This window comes from Thalassophryne amazonica, chromosome 11 (assembly GCF_902500255.1).
Source record: "Thalassophryne amazonica chromosome 11, fThaAma1.1, whole genome shotgun sequence".
NCBI classification, from domain to species: domain Eukaryota; kingdom Metazoa; phylum Chordata; class Actinopteri; order Batrachoidiformes; family Batrachoididae; genus Thalassophryne; species Thalassophryne amazonica.
In genome coordinates, this window is record NC_047113.1 from 26735741 (window position 1) to 26754630 (window position 18890).

Consider the following 18890-nt stretch of genomic DNA (forward strand, 5'->3'; position numbering starts at 1 on the left):
ACAAGAAGTACTGACAATCCTAAATGGAGAAGTATGGGCAAATAGTTTCCAAAAAATATAAATTCAAACCTGGAACACTACCACCAATACAAAATTAGAACAAACAATTACCATTACCAAAACCCTGTAAACCTTCCCATTAATTAAATTAAGGATTTTTAAAAACAAACAGGCAAAATAAAATAACCCCAGGAGTCAGACAGTTTTGTGAATGAAATGCATGAGCACAAAATTCCAAAATAGCAAAAAAAAAACTATTAAACTTGGTTCTGAATCTAGGTCTAAAGTTGAAAGTGAGAGACATCGGAGCGATGTGCTTTTACCGATTGTATTCTGCAGATTCTCACCCCAGGAATATGTTGTATATGCCGAATGAATGACGGGAGATCTAGCAGGTCTACGGGAAGGACTGATTCCCACACTGCAGCAAGCCACAGTTCCATGAAACACCAACATGCAAAGAAACTGAAGAGCAGAAATCTATTGATTTTTTTTTTTTTTATCTTTCACTTTTGATACTGTGTGCTTCTTGCCCTGTGTGCTGCTACACAATGCTTCCCATCCACTAACAAATAATATTTGTTAGGTTTGAAGCAAAAAGTTTATAAATTAAATCAGACAATGCACAGGAAATTTAGGTAAATCACCTCTGTCACGACTTAGCATAAAATCCTGTCCACTGAAAGAGAGTAAAACTGTTGCAAAGACTGCAATAAGTGGTCTTGAGATCAAGACACATTGAGGACCCCACTACAATTCATTGGGATATACATATACACACACAGATCAGATAGGAAAGAAGCTTTCATATTTACACACTAATGAGCACCCCTCCGAGGTTTGCATAAGTAAAAAGAGTTGATGCAGGTAAGCAGACCAGACGCCAGTGCTGAAGAACTTGCCTTTGGCGCACGGTCACATGTATGCATAACTATAGTTATATAGTATTTATTTACCGATACCATCCTTCGGCTTCAGTTTTCAAAAACATGGTGCTAGAGTGTGATTGTTCTGGTTTTAAGCCCTGATGGGTGTGAAACATGGTTACAGTTAAGGAACAAAAACAAACAAAGCATTAGCACACAACCTTATGTGACAAGGTGGTTCTGTTCATGTTCTGTTTAATGAATGCTGGTAACATTCTACAATGAAAAAGGTGCTTATTACATACATATATGTATATATTAGTAAAACATAAAACATTAGAACACAAGTGATGTAACTTGAACACCTCTGGAGTGATGATGATGGTCAGGAAGCGCAGTGATGCAGCCTAGTGGCTGCCTGAGGAAACTCACCTCAACAATTGGAGAGAAAACAAAATTCAAAAATATAACTCATGAAGAAAGCCTGCAATGTGACATTTAGTAACACCACTTCAAATTTTAACAAATGACAACTGTCAGTCCAATTGTCCATTTGTTGTGGGTGTACAAAAATGTACACAATGGTTCATTTCAAAATGTTCATAATCAAGCCTTGTATTTGGTATGCAGATTTCATAAAGTTACACATTATATATATATAGAGATATGTAACGTGTCACAGCAAATTTGAACACAAACCTGTTTTGATTGGGGTATAAAATAATGTGCTTAGTATCAAAGTAGTGCTGTCAAATTTTTGCAATTGGAATGATGAGGTACCTGACAAGAAATCACAATGTTCAAATAATAACCAGCAAAATAAGATGAACACACATAATAGAGTATCAACCTAGAGAAAACTATTTTAAAGAATCTAATGCACATACACACTGTGTGCTTATAGACAGACAGTGCATCACTGTACAAACAGTAAGTCAGTCATCTTGGGGGGACCTCAGGTGTCAATCTTGTCTATGTCATAACAGAAAATCATGCAGGCTTTAATAAACCTCAAAGATGTACCACTGGCTTGAAATGAACAAAAACTTGCAGTGCGTGCACATGTACACACACAACCACCTATGCAGAATGGGTCAGGCAGGCTATCAACTACCAAAACTTATGTCTGTGGAAAACAGGACAAGAGACAGTGTCCCACAAAAATTAGATCAAACATGGGGGGGGGGGGTGACTGGAGTTACCAAATTCAGACAGAACAAACAAAAATGACAAAAGAGAGCTGAAGGTACTGCATGAACAGTTTAGGGAATAGTGAGTGAATGAGTGAGTGAGTGAGTACACATTATGTGCTTCATTCAATTGGGATCAGGCAGTGCTGAATGTGACTGGTGTCCCCTAAATGGTCACTCCGAGTCTCGATGGACCTCTGAGGCATCAGCCCGACAAATGGGGCAGGTCCTGTTAGCCTGAGAACAGAGAGGAGCAACAACAAAGCTTCATTTAAAGACATGATACACACAAAGCTCTGGCTGGAAAGGGCAGACGTTACTTTTTGTTGTCATGTTCCTGCATAACCCAATTTCCACAGAGGCTCTGGGACAAGAACCATATGACTTATGGTTAAAACAAGGATTTTGTGTTCCATTAGATTTTTGGTTTTGCACAGTTTTTCCAGTGATCTCGCATACTGAGATGTATACAAGGATTCTTTCTGACATTGCTGTTCTGGGTTCAGCGTGATTTAAAATATACACTGCTTTTCGAATAAAATGACAGACACAAATCCATTAGTCAATAGATTCTTCTATAATCAGAAGGTTCTGCTCAACATGGACATCGTGCATGTAACTGTACTGACAACTTGTACAGCGCATCCACAAAGTATTCACAGTGCTTCACTTTTTCCACATTGTTATGCTACAGCCTTATTCCAAAATGGATGAAACTCTTTTTTCCATGTTAAAATTCTACACACAATACCCATAATGTCAATGTGAAAAAGTTTAACATTTCTGCAATTTAAAAAAAAAGAAGAAAGAAATCACATGTACATAAGTATGCGGAGCCTTTCCACTGTTCATCCTTGAGATGTTTCTACAACTTAATTGGAGCCCACCTGGGGTAAATACAGTTGATCAGACATGATGTGGACACACCTGTTTACATATAAGGTCCCACAGTTGTCAGTGCATGTCAGAACACAAGTCAAGCATGAAGTCAAAGGAATTGACTGTAGACCTCAGAGACAGGACTGTTTCAAGGCACAAATTTGGGGAATGGTACAGAAACATTTCTGTTGCTTTCAAAGTCCCAATGAGCACAGCAGCCTCCATAATCTGTAAATGGAAGAAGTTGGGATCGATCCACCAGGACTCTTCCTAGAGATGGCTGCCCGTCTAAACTGAATGATCGGGGGTGAGAAAGGCCTTCATCAGGAAGGTGACCAAGAACCCAATGGTCACTCTCTCAGAGCTCCAGCATTCCTCTGTGGGAGAGGATAAGCTTCCAGAAGGACAACCATCTCTGCAGCAATCCAACAATCAGGCCTGTATAGCAGAGTGGCCAGACGGAAGCCACTCCTTATTAAAAAGCCACACAGCAGCCCGCCTGGACTTTGCCAAAAGGCACCTGAAGGACTCTCAGACCATGAGAAGCAAAATTCCCTGGTCTGATGGGACAAAGATTGAACTTTGTGGCATGAATGCCAGGTGTCATGTTTGGAGGAAACCAGGCACCATCCCTACAGTGAAGCATGGTGGTGGCAGCATCACGCTTCAGCAGCAGAAACTGGGAGACTAGTCAGGATTGAGGGAAAGATGAATGCAGCAACATACAGAGACATCCTGGATGAAAACCTGCGCCAGAGCGCTCTTGACCTCAGACTGGAGTGACAGTTCACCTTTCAGCAGGACAATGACCCTAAGCACACAGCTAAAATAAAGGAGTGGCTTCAGAACAACTCTGTGAATGTCCTTGAGTGGCCCAGCCAGAGCCCAGACCTGAATCTGATTGAACATCTGTGGAGAGATCTGAAAATGGCTACGCGCCAACACTCCCCATCCAACCTGATGGAGCTTGAGAGATTCAAAGAAGAATGGACAAAACTACCCAAAGATAGGTGTGCCAAGCTTGCAGCATCATATTCAAGAAGACTTGAGGTTGTAATTCCTGCCAAAGATGCATCCACAAAGTACTGAGCAGTTTGTGTGAATTCTTATGTACATGTGGTTTCTTAGTTTGTTTTTTATAAATTTGCAAAAGTTTCAATAGACATTTTTATGTTGTCATTATGGGGTGTTGTAACATTTTGAGAGGAAAAAAATGAATTTACTCCATTTTGAAAAAAAGGGTGCAACATAAAATGTGGGAGAAGAAAAGCACTTCCAGATGCACTGTATGTTTAACAATATGCAGGGTTTGTGTTACAGTGGTACCAACTATGTTTTCACACCTGACCTGTTTGATGCTGTTCAAACTACTACTTTTGTGTGTTTGGGTCATTTATGCAGAACAAACTGGAGTTTGTTCTGGAGTTTTATGTAGATCAAACTGAAGTCTCATGAAATCTGGGCAGATTTCATGAGACTCCAGTTTGATCTACACCAGTCTAGATCAAACTGGAGAGACATGCACGGTTGTTTAGTGCAACAGGTAACAGAATATTTACAAAGAAATCCTTTAAATAATGATACAAGCACCAAAGTTGGCATAAATACTCCTTGGGCAGTCTTTTTAAAAAACAAATGGGTGACTTGAATTTTCAACAGGTGGCCAGGTAGGGGTCAATGAAGAATTTCAAAATGCTCCAATCATATTGTAATGTAAATGGTAAATAAATGGACTGCATTTATATAGCGCTTTTCCATCTGCATCAGACGCTCAAAGCACTTTACAATAATGCCTCACATTCACCCCGATGTCAGGGTGCTGCCATACAAGGCGCTCACTACACACTGGGAGCAATAGGGGATTAAAGACCTTGCCCAAGGGGCCTTAGTTATTTTCCAGTCAGGCGGGGATTTGAACCCAGGATCTTCTGGTCTCAAGCCCAACACCTTAACCACTAGACCATCACCTCCCCTAGTAAGTACAATTAGAGTTTAGAGAATTAAAGTAAAATTAATGGAAGTAAGATGGAAATAACGTGGTATACTTTAATATGATTGGAGCATTCTTCATTGACTCCTACCAGCCACCTATTGAAAATTCAAGTAACCCTTCTGCTTTTTCAGAAGAGTGATGTCGAGTTTGGCGCTTGTATCACCATTTTAAAGATCGTTTTAGTTATCTGCTGCACTAGTTAGACTAAGTCAAACTAGGCTCTAGTGCAGTTTAGAGATACACTGATACTGGTGATAGTGCGAATACTGCTCTGACATGCTTGATTCGTGCACACCTGGCCTATTGGCCAAGTGTCAACATGACTGTCTGCAATGACTTCAAACTAGCTCCAGTATCATAAGTTGCTGGTAACAAATAAGTTTCTTCAACTTCTCGCTTTTTCTTCAGCATTACCACAGCAAATCTATATTTGGCACACATTTAACATTTAACGCCCCATTGCATGGAAAAAGGGCAGGGGTGGTCTTGAACAACTTCAGCTGTGGAAACAAGCACACTAACCATGTGGGTGCCAAACTGCCATGTAACAAACTTGAATTTCTATAAAGATTTTAATGCACTTCCTAAATTATTTCAATCTGAATTAAGTCAATGGACTTCACTGTAAAACTGTAAATAAGCAAAAAGTGATTGTGCCAATGCAAAGTTAACAGAATAATCAGTATAAATTTTTTTTTTTTTTGGTCAATTTGTTTAATGCCTAAAGAACAATAAGCTCTCATGAGTTTATGCATTATCTCACCATTCTTGATCAAGATAAACTGATGCTGCAGTTGGATGTTCAGTTTCAATGCTGCCTCAAGTAACACTTATGGAAACATATATGAAAGGTAGAGTTAAAGAACAGTGAACAGTTTAAAAAAAAAAAAGACAGCCTGTGTTTAAAATAAAAAATACAACTAAATAAAGCAGACAAGCTTTGAGGTGCAAAGTCGTCAAGCCAGCGACTTAAAAGTTGTAAGAACATCACAAGCAGTCTTAACGTGTGTGTGCAACATTTTCAAAGGATGCTAATTGTGTGGCTTGTTTGAGGATATAATTTGTGAAGTGTGACTCTTAATGTCACTGTGCTGCTGGGATTTCTGACTAAAGCAATAACTGACAACCACTGTATCACAGCAATGAGGGGAATCTGAGCTATAGCCCTTAAGGGCTTTTCTGGTGTATGTAGGGTACTGCAACGTAAGTGCAAGTAATGTGTTTACTGTTGAGCTTCTCCCGTGCGTGTTTGTAACATACAAAAGTCTTTGAACACAGTTTCATTCAGCTAGTCTAAGAAACAACTACCTCTTGCAAAGTATGGGTGCACTGATCCGATTATTTTAAATAAAAATCGGCCTAACTGGATCGGATATCAGGGGATGGGCACAACACCTGATCAGAGCCATGTTGCAAGCTATGTATATTTTCCTTTAGAGCACTAAGATATTTGTTAGATGACTACTTTAGCAAAGGACTTCCAAGAAAATGTATTTAACAGCTCCCCCTCTAGCTGCCACCTTATCGTGGTGTGGGAGTTTGCGTACCCGGATGATCCTAGGAGCTATGTTGGCGGGGGCTTTGTGCTCCCTGTAGGGTCTCCCAAGGCAAACAGGTCCTAGGTGACGGGTCAGACTAAGGGCAGTTCAGAACCTCCATGACCAGTAAAAGATCAAGGACCGAGACGTCGCCCGGTATGGCGGAGCCGGGGTCCCACCCTGGAGCCAGGGCTCGCGCGAGAGCGCCTCGTGGTCGGGCCTTAGCCCATGGGGCCCGGCCAGGCTCAGCCCAAAAGAGTGACGTGGGCCCGCCCTCCTCTGGGTTCACCACCTGCAGAGGGGGCCATGGGGGTCGGGTGCAGAGAGGATTGGGTGACGGTCGAGGGCAGGTGGCCCGGCGGCCCGGTCCATGCTCACAGCCCCTGGCTGTTGGGACATGGAATGTCACCTCGCTAGGGGGGGAAGGAGCCTGAGCTTGTGCTGGAGGTTGAGAGATACCGACTAGAGATAGCTGGGCTCACCTCCATGCACAGCTTGGGCTCTGGTACCCAACTCCTGGAGAGGGGCTGGACGCTTCATTTTTCTGGCGTCGCCTACAGGGAGAGGCGGAGAGCTGGGGTCGCATTGCTTATTGCTCCCCAGCTCAGTCGCCAAGTGTTGGAGTTCACTCGCTTAACGAGAGGGTCGCGTCCCTACGCCTTCGGGTCGGGGACAGGTCTCTCGCCGTTGTCTCGGCCTACGGGCCGAGCAGCAGTGCAGAGTACCCGACCTTCTTGGAGTCCCTGGGAGGAGTACTAGATAGCGCTCCGACTGGGGATTTCATTGTTCTCCTGGAGGATTTCAACGCCCACGTGGGCGGCGACAGCGAGACCTGGAGGGGGGTGATCGGGAAGCATGGCCTCCCCGATCTGAACCCGAGTGGTGTTCAGTTGTTGGACTTCTGTTCTAGTCACAGTTTGTCCATCACGAACACCATGTTTGAGCACAAGTGTGTCTAAGTGCACGTGGCACCAGGACACCCTGAGCCAGAGGTCGATGATCGACTTTGTAGTCGTATCATCTGACCTTCGGCCACGTGTCTCGGACACTCGAGTGAAGAGAGGGGCAGAACTGTCGACTGATCACCACCTGGTGGTGAGTTGGATCCGCTGGGAGGGTAGGAAGCCAGTCAGACCTGGCAGCCCCAAACGTATTGTGAGGGTCTGCTGGGAACGACTGGCAGAACCCTCTGTGAGCAAGGTCTTCAACTCCCACCTCCGGGACAGCTTCTCCCAGATCCCGGGGGAGGTTGGAGACATGGAGTCCGAGTGGACCATGTTCTCCACCTCCATTGTCTATGCGGCTGCTCGTAGCTGTGGTCGCAAGGTCTCTGGTGCCTGTCGCGGCGGCAATCCCCGAACCCGGTGGTGGACACCAGAAGTAAGGGATGCCGTTAAGCTGAAGAAGGAGTCCTACTTATCTTTGTTGGTAGGTGGGACCCCAGAGGCAGCTGACAGGTACCGGCAGGCCAAGCGTGCCACACCCCGTGCGGTCGCACAGGCAAAAACTCGGGTCTGGGAGGAGTTCGGGGAGGCTATGGAGGAGGACTATTGGTCGGCCTCGAAGAGATTCTGGCAAACCGTCCGACGCCTCAGGAGGCGGAAGCAGCTCTCCACCAGCACGGTTTACGGTGCAGGTGGGGAGCTGTTGACCTTGACTGGGGATGTTGTCGGGCGGTGGAAGGAGTACCTCGAGGATCTCCTCAATCCCATCGTCACGTCTTCCAAAGAGGAAGCAGAGACTGGGGACTCAGAGGCGGATTCATCCATTACCCAGGCTGAAGTCACCGAGGTGGTTAGAAAGCTCCTCGGTGGCAAGGCTCCTGGGATGGATGAAATCCGTCCTGAGTACCTTAAGTCTCTGGATGTTGTGGGGCTGTCTTGGCTGACACGCCTCTGCAACATCGCGTGGCGATCAGGGACAGTGTCTCTGGATTGGCAGACCGGGGTGGTGGTCCCTCTGTTTAAGAAGGGGGACCAGAGGGTGTGTTCCAACTATAGGGGGGATCACACTCCTCAGCCTCCCCGGTAAGGTCTATTCCAGAGTACTGGAGAGGAGAATTCGACCGATGGTCGAACCTCGGATTCAGGAGGCGCAGTGTGGTTTGCGTCCTGGTCGCGGCACACTGGACCAGCTCTACACGCTCCATCGGGTGCTCGAGGGTTCATGGGAGTTTGCCCAACCAGTCCACATGTGTTTTGTGGATCTGGAGAAAGCGTTCGACCATGTCCCTCGGGGCACCCTGTGGGGAGTGCTCCGGGGTCCTTTAAGGGCTCTCCGGTCCCTGTACGACCGCAGCAGGAGCTTGGTTCGCATTGCCGGTAGTAAGTCAAACCTGTTTCCAGTGCACGTTGGCCTCTGTCAGGACTGCCCTTTGTCACCGGTTCTGTTCATTATTTTTATGGACAGAATTTCTAGGCGCAGCCAGGGTGTAGAGGGGGTCTGGTTTGGGAACCACAGAATCTCGTCTCTGCTGTTTGCGGGCGATGTGGTTCTGTTGGCTTCGTCAAATCAGGACCTTCAGCGTGCACTGGGGCGGTTTGCAGCCGAGTGTGAAGCATCCGGGATGAAAATCAGCACCTCCAAATCCGAGGCCATGGTTCTCGACCAGAAAAAGGTGCTTTGCCCTCTTCAGGTCGGTGGAGTGTCCTTGCCTCAAGTGGAGGAGTTTAAGTATCTCGGGGTCTTGTTCACGAGTGAGGGACGGATGGAGCGTGAGATCGATAGACGGATCGGTGCAGCATCTGCAGTGATGCGGTCGCTGTATCAGACCGTCGTGGTGAAGAGAGAGCTGAGTAGGGGGGGGGCAAAGCTCTCAATTTACCGATCGATCTACGTTCCGATCCTCACCTATGGTCATGAGATTTGGCTCATGACCGAAAGAACGAGATTGCGAGTACAAGCGGCCAAGATGAGTTTCCTCCGCAGGGTGGCTGGGCGCTCCCTTAGAGATAGGGTGAGGAGCTCGGTCACTCGGGAGGAGCTCGGAATCGAGCCGCTGCTCCTCCACATCGAAAGGAGTCAGTTGAGGTGGCTCGGGCATCTTTTCCGGATGCCCCCTGGACGCCTCGCTGGAGAGGTGTTCCAGGCACGTCCCACTGGGAGGAAGCCCAAGACACACTGGAGGGACTATATCTCTCGGCTGGCTTGGGAACACCTTGGGGTTCCCCCGGAGAAGGTGGGGGAGGTGTGTGTGGGAGATCTGGGCGGCTTTGCTTGAGCTGCTGCCCCCGCGACCCGACTCCGGATAAAGCGGAAGAAAATGGATGGATGTATTTAACAGATTAGTTGTTTTAAGACAGGAAAAATGGTATCAGATTGGTACTGGTGTCAGCTAATACAATACAAACACTGGAACCTTGTGTATCAGGCACTGGGGGGGAGGGTCATGAAGAATTGTTTTATTGCATCAGACAAACTACAAGTGAAAGCCACAAAAAACAGAGGTATGTTTTGATTGCACTGCATGTCTACATTCACACTAAGCATGCACCATTGGATTTTAGACTGGCTGCAGGAAGGCTTGTGTGCATGTTGCTGACACTTACTCTGAGCCATTTGTCTACACACTTCCCATGGAACTCATGGCTGCAGGGAAGGACTCGCAGCAGCTGCCGGGACTCAAAGTCACTCATACACACCACACACCTGTAACACAGTAGTTACTACAGCACGAAACAATGACCTTCAAAAGCAAACCCTATGCGACACTGGATTTGAAATAAATTTCGACGAGTTGTTTGTCTTTGTAACGTAAAGAATCTCCAACTCAGATGCCATGTTTTGCTGCCAAAATACAGGTGGATGTCCTTCCAGCTCTGAAGTAAGTTGCCATGTTCAAGCATCTGGAAGTCCTGCTTAAGAGCCCAACATCAACAGGTACAGTTGTATGTAAACATTTGGGCACTCCTGATGATTTCCATGTTTTTCCTTTTTAAATCATTGGTCGTTTGGATCAGCAATTTCAGTTAAATATATCACATAAACAAACATATTTGAGAAGTGAAATAAAGGTTATAGGATTTACAGAAAGTTCGCAATAATTCTTTAAACAAAATTAGGCAGGTGCATAAATCTGGGCAACCCATCAGAGAGAGGAGAAAAAAAAAATGAATATTTAGTAGATCCTCCTTTTGCAGAAATAACAGCATCTAAACACTTCCAATAGTTTCCAATGAGAGTCTGGATTCTGGTTGAAGGTACTTTGGACCATTCTTCTTTACTAAACATCTCAGGTTTGTTGGTTTCTGAGCATGGGCAGCCCACTTAAAATCACACCACAGATTTTCAATAATATTCAGGTCTGGGGACTGAGATGGCCATTACAGAACGTTGTACTTGTTCCTCTGCATGAATGTTTTAGTAGATTTTGAGCAGTGTTTAGGGTTGTCGTCTTGTTGAATGATCCAGCCCCAGCGCAACTTCAACATTGTCACTGTTTCATGAACATTGTTCTCAAGAATCTACTGATATTGACTGGAATCCATGTGACCCCCAACTTTAAAAAGATTACCAGTACCCGCACTAGCCACACAGCATGATGGAACCACCTCCAAATTTTACTGTAGGTAACAAATGTTTTCTCTTGGAATGCTGTGTTCTTTTTCAGCCATGCATACCGCCGCTTGTTATGTCCAAAAAACTCAATTTTAGTTTCATCAGTCCACAGCACCTTATTCCAAAATGAAGCTGGATTGTCCAAATGTGCTTTAGCATACCTCAAGCGACTGTTTGTGGCATGCACACAGAAAAGGCTTCCTCTGCATTATAGCATCTCCTTGTGCAAAGTGCGCTGTATAGCTGAACGATGCATAGAGACACTATTATGTTGTAAGTCTCTGGAGCAGGTCTGTGGGTTGACGATGATTGTCTCACCATCCTTCGCTGCAGCTTATCTGAGATATTTTTTGGCCTGCCACTTCAGGCCTTAACTAGTACTGTGCCTGTGGTCTTCCATTTCCTCACTATGTTCTTCACAGTGGAAGCTGACAGCTGAAATCTCAGACAGCTTTTTGTAACCTTCCCCTAAACCATGATGTTGAACAATCTTTGTTTTCAGGTCATTTGAGAGTTTAGAGGCTCCCATGCTGCCACTCAGAAGAGATGCAAAGAGGGGAAACATTTGAAAATGGCCACCTTAAAAACTTTCTCACGATTGGATTCACCTGTATAAGGAAGTCAAGGGTCAATTAGCTTACCAAATCAATTTTGTGTTCCAATAATTCCTGCTAAATTTATTCAAATCAATAAAATGACAAGGGTGCCCAAATTTATGCATAATTCTGTTTAATTGTGCACATTCTGTAAATACTAGAAACTTCCATTTCACCTCTTCAAATATTAGTGTGTTTGTTTGCTATATTTAACTGAAATTTAAGATCCAGACAACCAATGATTATAAAGGATAATCATGAACATTATCAGGGGTGCCCAGACTTTTACATACAACTGTATTAGAGCGGCATCAGGATGGACCACCATTTTGCAGAGGGCACTGACTCATAAGCTGAAGGAATCAACTTAGTTGACCTCAATCTTCACCTATGGTCAGAATGTTTGAGTAGCAATAGAAAATAAATGGTACTTTAGCACTTAGTACCTCTCACTTGATGTGAAGTCCAATATGACTGATGAATAAAGACATTTCCCCAGAAAAAAGCAAGTCAAAGCCACAAATCTTTAAAGTGCTTCTTCTCCACCCCAACATGAATGACTAACATTACTGTAATGAACCACAGCTTGTTCAGATCATATTGTGTTTACACAGTTACTGAACAAGTTAACCATTTTCCCCACAAAAAAAAAAAAAAAACGAAGGTCACTGATCTTCAAAAGACTTCTGGTCTTCTGGAATGAAGATTCTGTAGCCCGTTCAAGAAAATGTGTGTATGACTTCACATGGACACACAGTTGTGTTCAGAATAATAGTAGTGCTATGTGACTAAAAAGATTAATCCAGTTTTGAGTATATTTCTTATTGTTACATGGGAAACAAGGTACCAGTAGATTCTCACAAATGCAACAAGACCAAGCATTCATGATATGCACACTCTTAAGGCTATGAAATTGGGCTATTAGTATAAAAAAAAAATAAAAAAAATAAAAAAGCAGAAAATTGGGTTTTCACAATAATAGTAGGATCTGCTGCTGACGCTATAAACTCAAAACTATTATGTTCAAACTGCTTTTTTAGCAATCCTGTGAATCACTAATCTCGTATTAGTTGTATAACCACAGTTTTTCATGATTTCTTCACATCTGCGAGGCATTAATTTTGTTGGTTTGGAACCAAGATTTTGCTCGTTTACTAGTGTGCTTGGGGTGATTTGTCTTGTTGAAACACCCATTTCAAGGGCATGTCCTCTTCAGCATAAGGCAACATGACCTCTTCAAGTATTTTGACATATCCAAACTGATCCATGATACCTGGTATGCAATATATGAGGTCTATTAGAAAAGTATCCTACCTTATTTTTTTCAAAACCATATGGATTTGAATCACGTGTGATTGCGTCAGACAAGCTTGAACCCTCGTGCGCATACGTGAGTTTTTCCACGCCTGTCGGTTGCGTCATTCGCCTGTGAGCAGGCTTTGAGTGAGGAGTGGTCCAGCCCCCTCATTTCATTGCCAGGAAATGGCGGAATGATTTCGGCTTTTTTTTTCCATCAGAATGTTTTCAGAAACTGTTAGAGACTGGCAGCTGGAAACCATTAGAAAAATTTATCTGGCTTTCAGTGAAATTGTTACGGGCTTGGTAGAGAATAAGGAGTGTTACTGTCGCTTTAAGGACGGCCCCCAGCGGCTGTGGGGCGTGCCGCGCTCCGAAGCCGCCATTGACAGGCTGAACGACCATTTCATTTCTAAACGGATGGCTGTCTGGATCCGTGACCATCGTGTGCCATTTCTCTGGTTATCACAAGAGCTGGACATCAACCATTTTCCGGCAGATTTCACTTTTAACAAGAGATTTTGTCATGGAAAGCCGAGCGGAGGCTTCACGCGTCACGATGGATTCGCTACTGAAGCGAGACAAAACCACCTCAGTTTTGGTCTCACAGGACGGCTTTGAGATGGCGTTCAGACAGCTGTCGGTGGTTTTTCCATCGAGTGATTATCCGAGAGATTGTGGATGTGCCTGGACATGCCAGAACATGTCCCGTGAGGCTTCATGACGGCATTGCTTTGCGCCATGCAGCACCGCCGAGACGCGCGAAGCCTCCGCTCCTCTTTCCATGACAAAAACTCCTGTAACAGTGGAATGTGCCGTTCATTTCCAAACTGGACGCTGTTTTATCCGGGATGTCATCTGACTAGCACAGGAATTGTGAGAAGACGTGGACATCAGCACTTTTTCGGCACATTGAGACAGACGTGCGGAGGCTTCGCAAGGATTTGAGTCATACGTGATTCAAATCCATATGGTTTTTGAAAAAAATAAGGTCGGATACTTTTCTAATAGACCTCGTATCGGCCCAACACCATAGTAGGAGAAACATGCTCATATCATGATGCTTGCACCACCGTGCTTCACTGTGAACTGTGGCTTGAATTCAGAGTTTGGGGGTCATCTCACAAACTGTCTGCGGCCCTTGGACCCAAAAAGAACAATTTTACTCTCAGTCCACAAAATATTCCTCCATTTCTCTTTAGGCCAGTTGATGTGTTCTTTTCCAAATTGTAACCTCTTCTGCACGTCTTTTATTTAACAGAGGGACTTTGCAGGGGATTCTTGCAAATAAATTAGCTTCACACAGGTGTCTAACTCACAGCACTTACAGGTAACTCCAGACTGTCTTTGATCATCCTGGAGCTGATCAATGGGTGAGCCTTTGCCATTCTGGTTATTCTTCTATCCATTTTGATGGTTTTCCGTTTTCTTCCACGCGTCTTTTTTTTTTGTCCATTTTAAAGCATTGGAGATCATTGTAGATGAACAGTCTAATTTTTTGCACCTGCGTATAAGTTTTCCCCTCTCCAATCAACTTCTTAATCAAATTAAGCTGTTCTTCTGAACAATGTCTTGAACGTCCCATTTTCCTCAGGCTTTCAAAGAGAAAAGCATGTTCAACAGGTGCTAGCTTCATCCTTAAATAGGGGACACCTGATTCACACCTGTTTGACAAAACTGATGAACTCATTGACTGAATGCCACACTACTATTATTGTGAACGCCCCCCGTTCTACTTTTTTTTACTAATAGCCCAATTTCATAGCCTTAAGAGTGTGCATATCATGAATGCTTGGTCTTGTTGGATTTGTGAGAATTTACTGGTACCTTGTTTCCCATGTAATAAGAAATATACTCAAAACCTGGATTAATCTTTTTAGTCACATAGCACTACTATTATTCTGAACACTACTGTATATAGATTACATACAACAGAACAAAGACTACAGAAAGTAAGGCCAAAATTTAGTATTTTTCACAAGGTGGACAAAAGTTGACATCCTGTAGGAGCTCACAGTAGAATGACGATATTTGCATATGAAGATAACCAAATGGGACAAAACTCAACAAAAATGTTGGTGCGACTGTATGCTCCATGCGACCTGGGCAATCCATTGGATCCCACAGGAGGAAATGTGGCTGGGGAGAGGAACCACTGGTTAACCTGGTGGCACAGTGACCTGGTCTTGAATGTCTGAGGGCTTGACTGGCTGCACAATGAATGAGCTCATCAATTTGGTACAGAGCAGGAAGAGATGGAAAATGTGTCAGTCAGGTGGTCCTTCAACATCAGGGTTGAGAACCACTGTGTTAATGTCAAAGGTAACTCACAGTGTTTGTTCAGACTGATGGTTATTCGGGTTGAACCGATAAGAAGGAAGTTGTTCAATGTCTCCCTTGGTCAGTCCACGTAGCTTGGCTTCCCCCAGGCGCTCTGCAAGATTTAGGAGGGCCTGTGGAAGACATTGCCAGCAACGACGCAAGGATTACAAGTCTGTCTTGCAATCACAGAAACAAGAGTGTAAACAACGAATACCTCATAATTTTCAACTTCTCCATCATCTACATCCAGTTCTAGACTGATTGTAGGACCTGTTGGCTGGACTGGCAGCATTGACCTACAGAGCACAACATTCAACTCTGAGCATTGAGTTCACTTATTTTAAAATGACAAATTGACTTCAACTGTATGACTGCAGTAAGCTTTAATAAATTTAACAACACTGGATCCTGACAAAGAGCAAGACCTACCATGGACATTAACACTTGTCCAGGACAAGTGTAAAATGTGATCGGACAAGCAATATGCTCTAAATCATTGTCTAACCGGACAAGTTGCTCGGAACCAAAATACCTGACCGCCGCCTTTTGTTTTCTTATTTACATGTCTCGTGTCGCACTTTGCAAGAAAGCATCTTCGGTTTTTCCCGCCACTCTCCACGTAGCGGACAATCGGAAAACATGATATCACAGGGTTCTCCCCAGACAATGGAACAATGGCGCCATGCCATCAGTGTTATGACAGTGCTGTCACACTCTCCCCTGCTCTCAGGTAGTTTTCTAAAATCCAGCCAGGCTGTTTGTGCTGAACTGCCCGCTTTCCCCTCCCCTGCCAGAAGGCTGCAGCTCAGAGAGAACAGTGGAAAAAAACTCAAAGTCTTCAGATAAAAAGAGCTCCTTCTGCTTGCATAGCTCCAGAAATTCATTTATAGGCTTTATTTTACAGGTGAAAGCCAAGTTTCCAAACTTTGCTCAAATAAGGTGTGAGTGAAGAGACTCTCATTCCCTCACAAAGAGAGAGGAGGAAAAAGTGTGAACATCAGATGCTACACACTATAAAAAGCAGCGAAGCAATTTTAATAAACGATCATCTTCACCACACGGCCTCAGTGAAACAGTAAAGTGTGAAAAACTGATTCAAAGTTTTTCATCCACGATTTCATCATTAAAAGAGCAAATTTACTCCTTCAGAATTTTTCTTCATTTTCTTTTTATTATTGTTGTTTATGCACTAATAACAGATCAAATTACTTGTATGTGAGAACTTACTTGGAAATAAATTTGATTCCAATTTGACAATCAAATCAGTCCAGATTTAGCTCTTGTTCAAACAAGACAATTAGGGGCAATATATATATATATTTTTTTAAATGCAATTCCACTCAAAAATGTTTGGAGGGGGGGGAAAAAAAAAAAAAAAAAAAAAAAAAAAAAAAAAGCTAAACTGTCAACATGACAGAAACTCTACCTGGACTCAAGGCACAGTGTGTCATTTTTAAGAAGAGAGCATATGCTATGTCCATTAAATATTAATGTGTTTTTAAACTTTTCAATGTTATTTATTTTCTTAACAGACAAACACAAAAAAGAACTTTGATATTACAACATAAGCGTAATTTTTTTGTCCATTATTCTTGCTTTCAATGCATCTAAAACCACTGAAACTTGAATTTTACTACCCACACAGGAGAGAAGCAATTTATGTAAAAGTGTAATTTCAGTACTTCCACAGTAGCATGCCCTCTGGTACCCCTAGGTGACATGCGCCTTTGGCACGCTTCATGCAGCGCGAGCTTGTCCGGACAACCAGCTTTTCCTATAGGAAAAGTAAACTGCCAGGGTTACTTGTCCTATGGACAAGTACACTAAAAAGCTTAATGTCAATGCCTGAAGACTTCCACTTCTCAGACAATTCAATGATCCCACCTTTTATGGAGCAAAATGTTACTTTAAACCCAACAATTCCCATTAACTATGTCATTTAACAATGCTGTAGATTATAAAATTTCAGTCAGTGCTCACCTATAACAAAACAAAACTATACTTTTTCCCTAATCCATGTAAATGTTTAATAATTAAAAATATTTTTCAACACCCTTTTAAAACAATAAAATTTGTGATTTTTAAAATTTTACTGGTCTGGTTTTACCATTTCTATGTCCAATGAAAAGTATGCCATAAAATAGCATTTGTCAATTTCATGACATTGTTCCGAAATATCAATTCCTCCAGAGACTTGTGGATAACTGACAGAAGGCTAGCTTAAACTAAACTGCCTTAAATTTAAAGAAAACACTAATTAATCAAAACAATTCTATCATAAAAAGTGTACATTTATGGAACCACACAAAACATTTTCTTTGACAGTTGTGGATTTTTTTGTTTTATTTCAAATACCATCTTTTTTTAGTAAGGAAACATAACTACTTATACTTACAGGAAGTAAGGCAGAAGACTAGGGTGGTAAGGCGAAGGTGGCAGTGGCTGCTGTGAGCGGTACCGTCGCCCAGGTATACGCCGAGGAATGAAGTTGGGATAAGACTTTAAGACAATTCAAACATACACTTATTCACATTAATTTGTTTTTCCTCCTGCACTCAAAGCTTTAAAAAAAGTGGGGGGGGGGGGGGGGGGGGTTTACTAAAAAAAAAAAAAAAAACCAACAACTGGTCACATAAATATTTAACAGACTGCCACTGAATTATAGGTGAAGTTGTGTGAGAAAAGTTGTATTACTGGACTTTCCCCCCCCTTCATTGGGGAATTAAAAACTTTAATCTAATAGTGGATTACTCACCACCCCAAAAAACTCCTGTGGCAGGGGGTCATGGGAAAGGAAGTGCAGCTGAGTGGAATGAGGGGTGAGGGCAGGGTGTGTAGCAGGGCTGTAATGGAGTCCTGCACCCAAAGACAGGTGCTCTCCAAGCAGCTCCACATCATTCTCTATCCTCTGCAGCGGCTGGGGTGGCATGAGAGGGAAAAATGTGCAAAACCAAAGGATGATGTCAGAAAAATGCATGCACCTGCAGCCTAAGCTGGAACACTGAGAAAACATTGAATATCATTTCTTATGCTCACTGTAACTGGCACAAGACAAATGCATCTAGTGCCTGGTTCACACGGAAAGATAATTATGCCGATTTCAGACCCAATTTTCCCCTTCCAACAATCTTAAGGATGCACCGACTTATCGCGATGTCTCCAAAGATAATCTTAGCTATTCCTGCTGTGCGTGGTGCTTTAAGAGTGCCCTAGGCTGCGCGCAGACCGCAAATGGGGGATGTTCAGCATGTTTGATTGTCTTGGCCCGATATCCCAGCATGTGTGGCATCCCCCAACTCCAAAGCCTGCTGAATGTGATGTGTAGCCAATCAGAAAGCAAGGTGACGGAAACACGGAGCAGAGTCCAAAATCAAACAGGCTGTTATGGCTTACCAGAAAGTCCGGTTGTCGCGCTTTCTCCACTCCTTTAAATGCCTTTTCTTTTTGTATTTTTTTTTCCTGTTAGAAATAGTCCATAAACTATATCTGTTTGTTTACCCTGAAGTCACGTTTAATCTCGACAGGATTTGCAAGAATGAGAATGTTCATGTGTGAAATCTGTTCATGTGCAGTGTGTTGTCTTTACACCACACACTGCACGAACAAAGCTGTTAGATCTATGTTTTGTTGTTTTTTTATCTCCACGTGCGTGG

General features: G+C 43.4%; 1 protein-coding gene across 1 annotated transcript in view; it reads right to left on the reverse strand.

Annotated features, from left to right (window-relative positions):
• Positions 1-1093: 1093 nt before the first annotated feature.
• Positions 1094-18890, reverse strand: part of LOC117519808 (E3 ubiquitin-protein ligase RNF38-like) — a 32522-nt gene continuing 14725 nt past the window's right edge. Inside the window, 6 exon segments of the mRNA XM_034181052.1 lie at positions 1094-2293; positions 10015-10114; positions 15247-15368; positions 15452-15533; positions 17633-17736; positions 17993-18154. Of these exon segments, the coding sequence (XP_034036943.1) occupies positions 2231-2293; positions 10015-10114; positions 15247-15368; positions 15452-15533; positions 17633-17736; positions 17993-18154 (633 nt within the window). The 3' untranslated portion in view covers positions 1094-2230.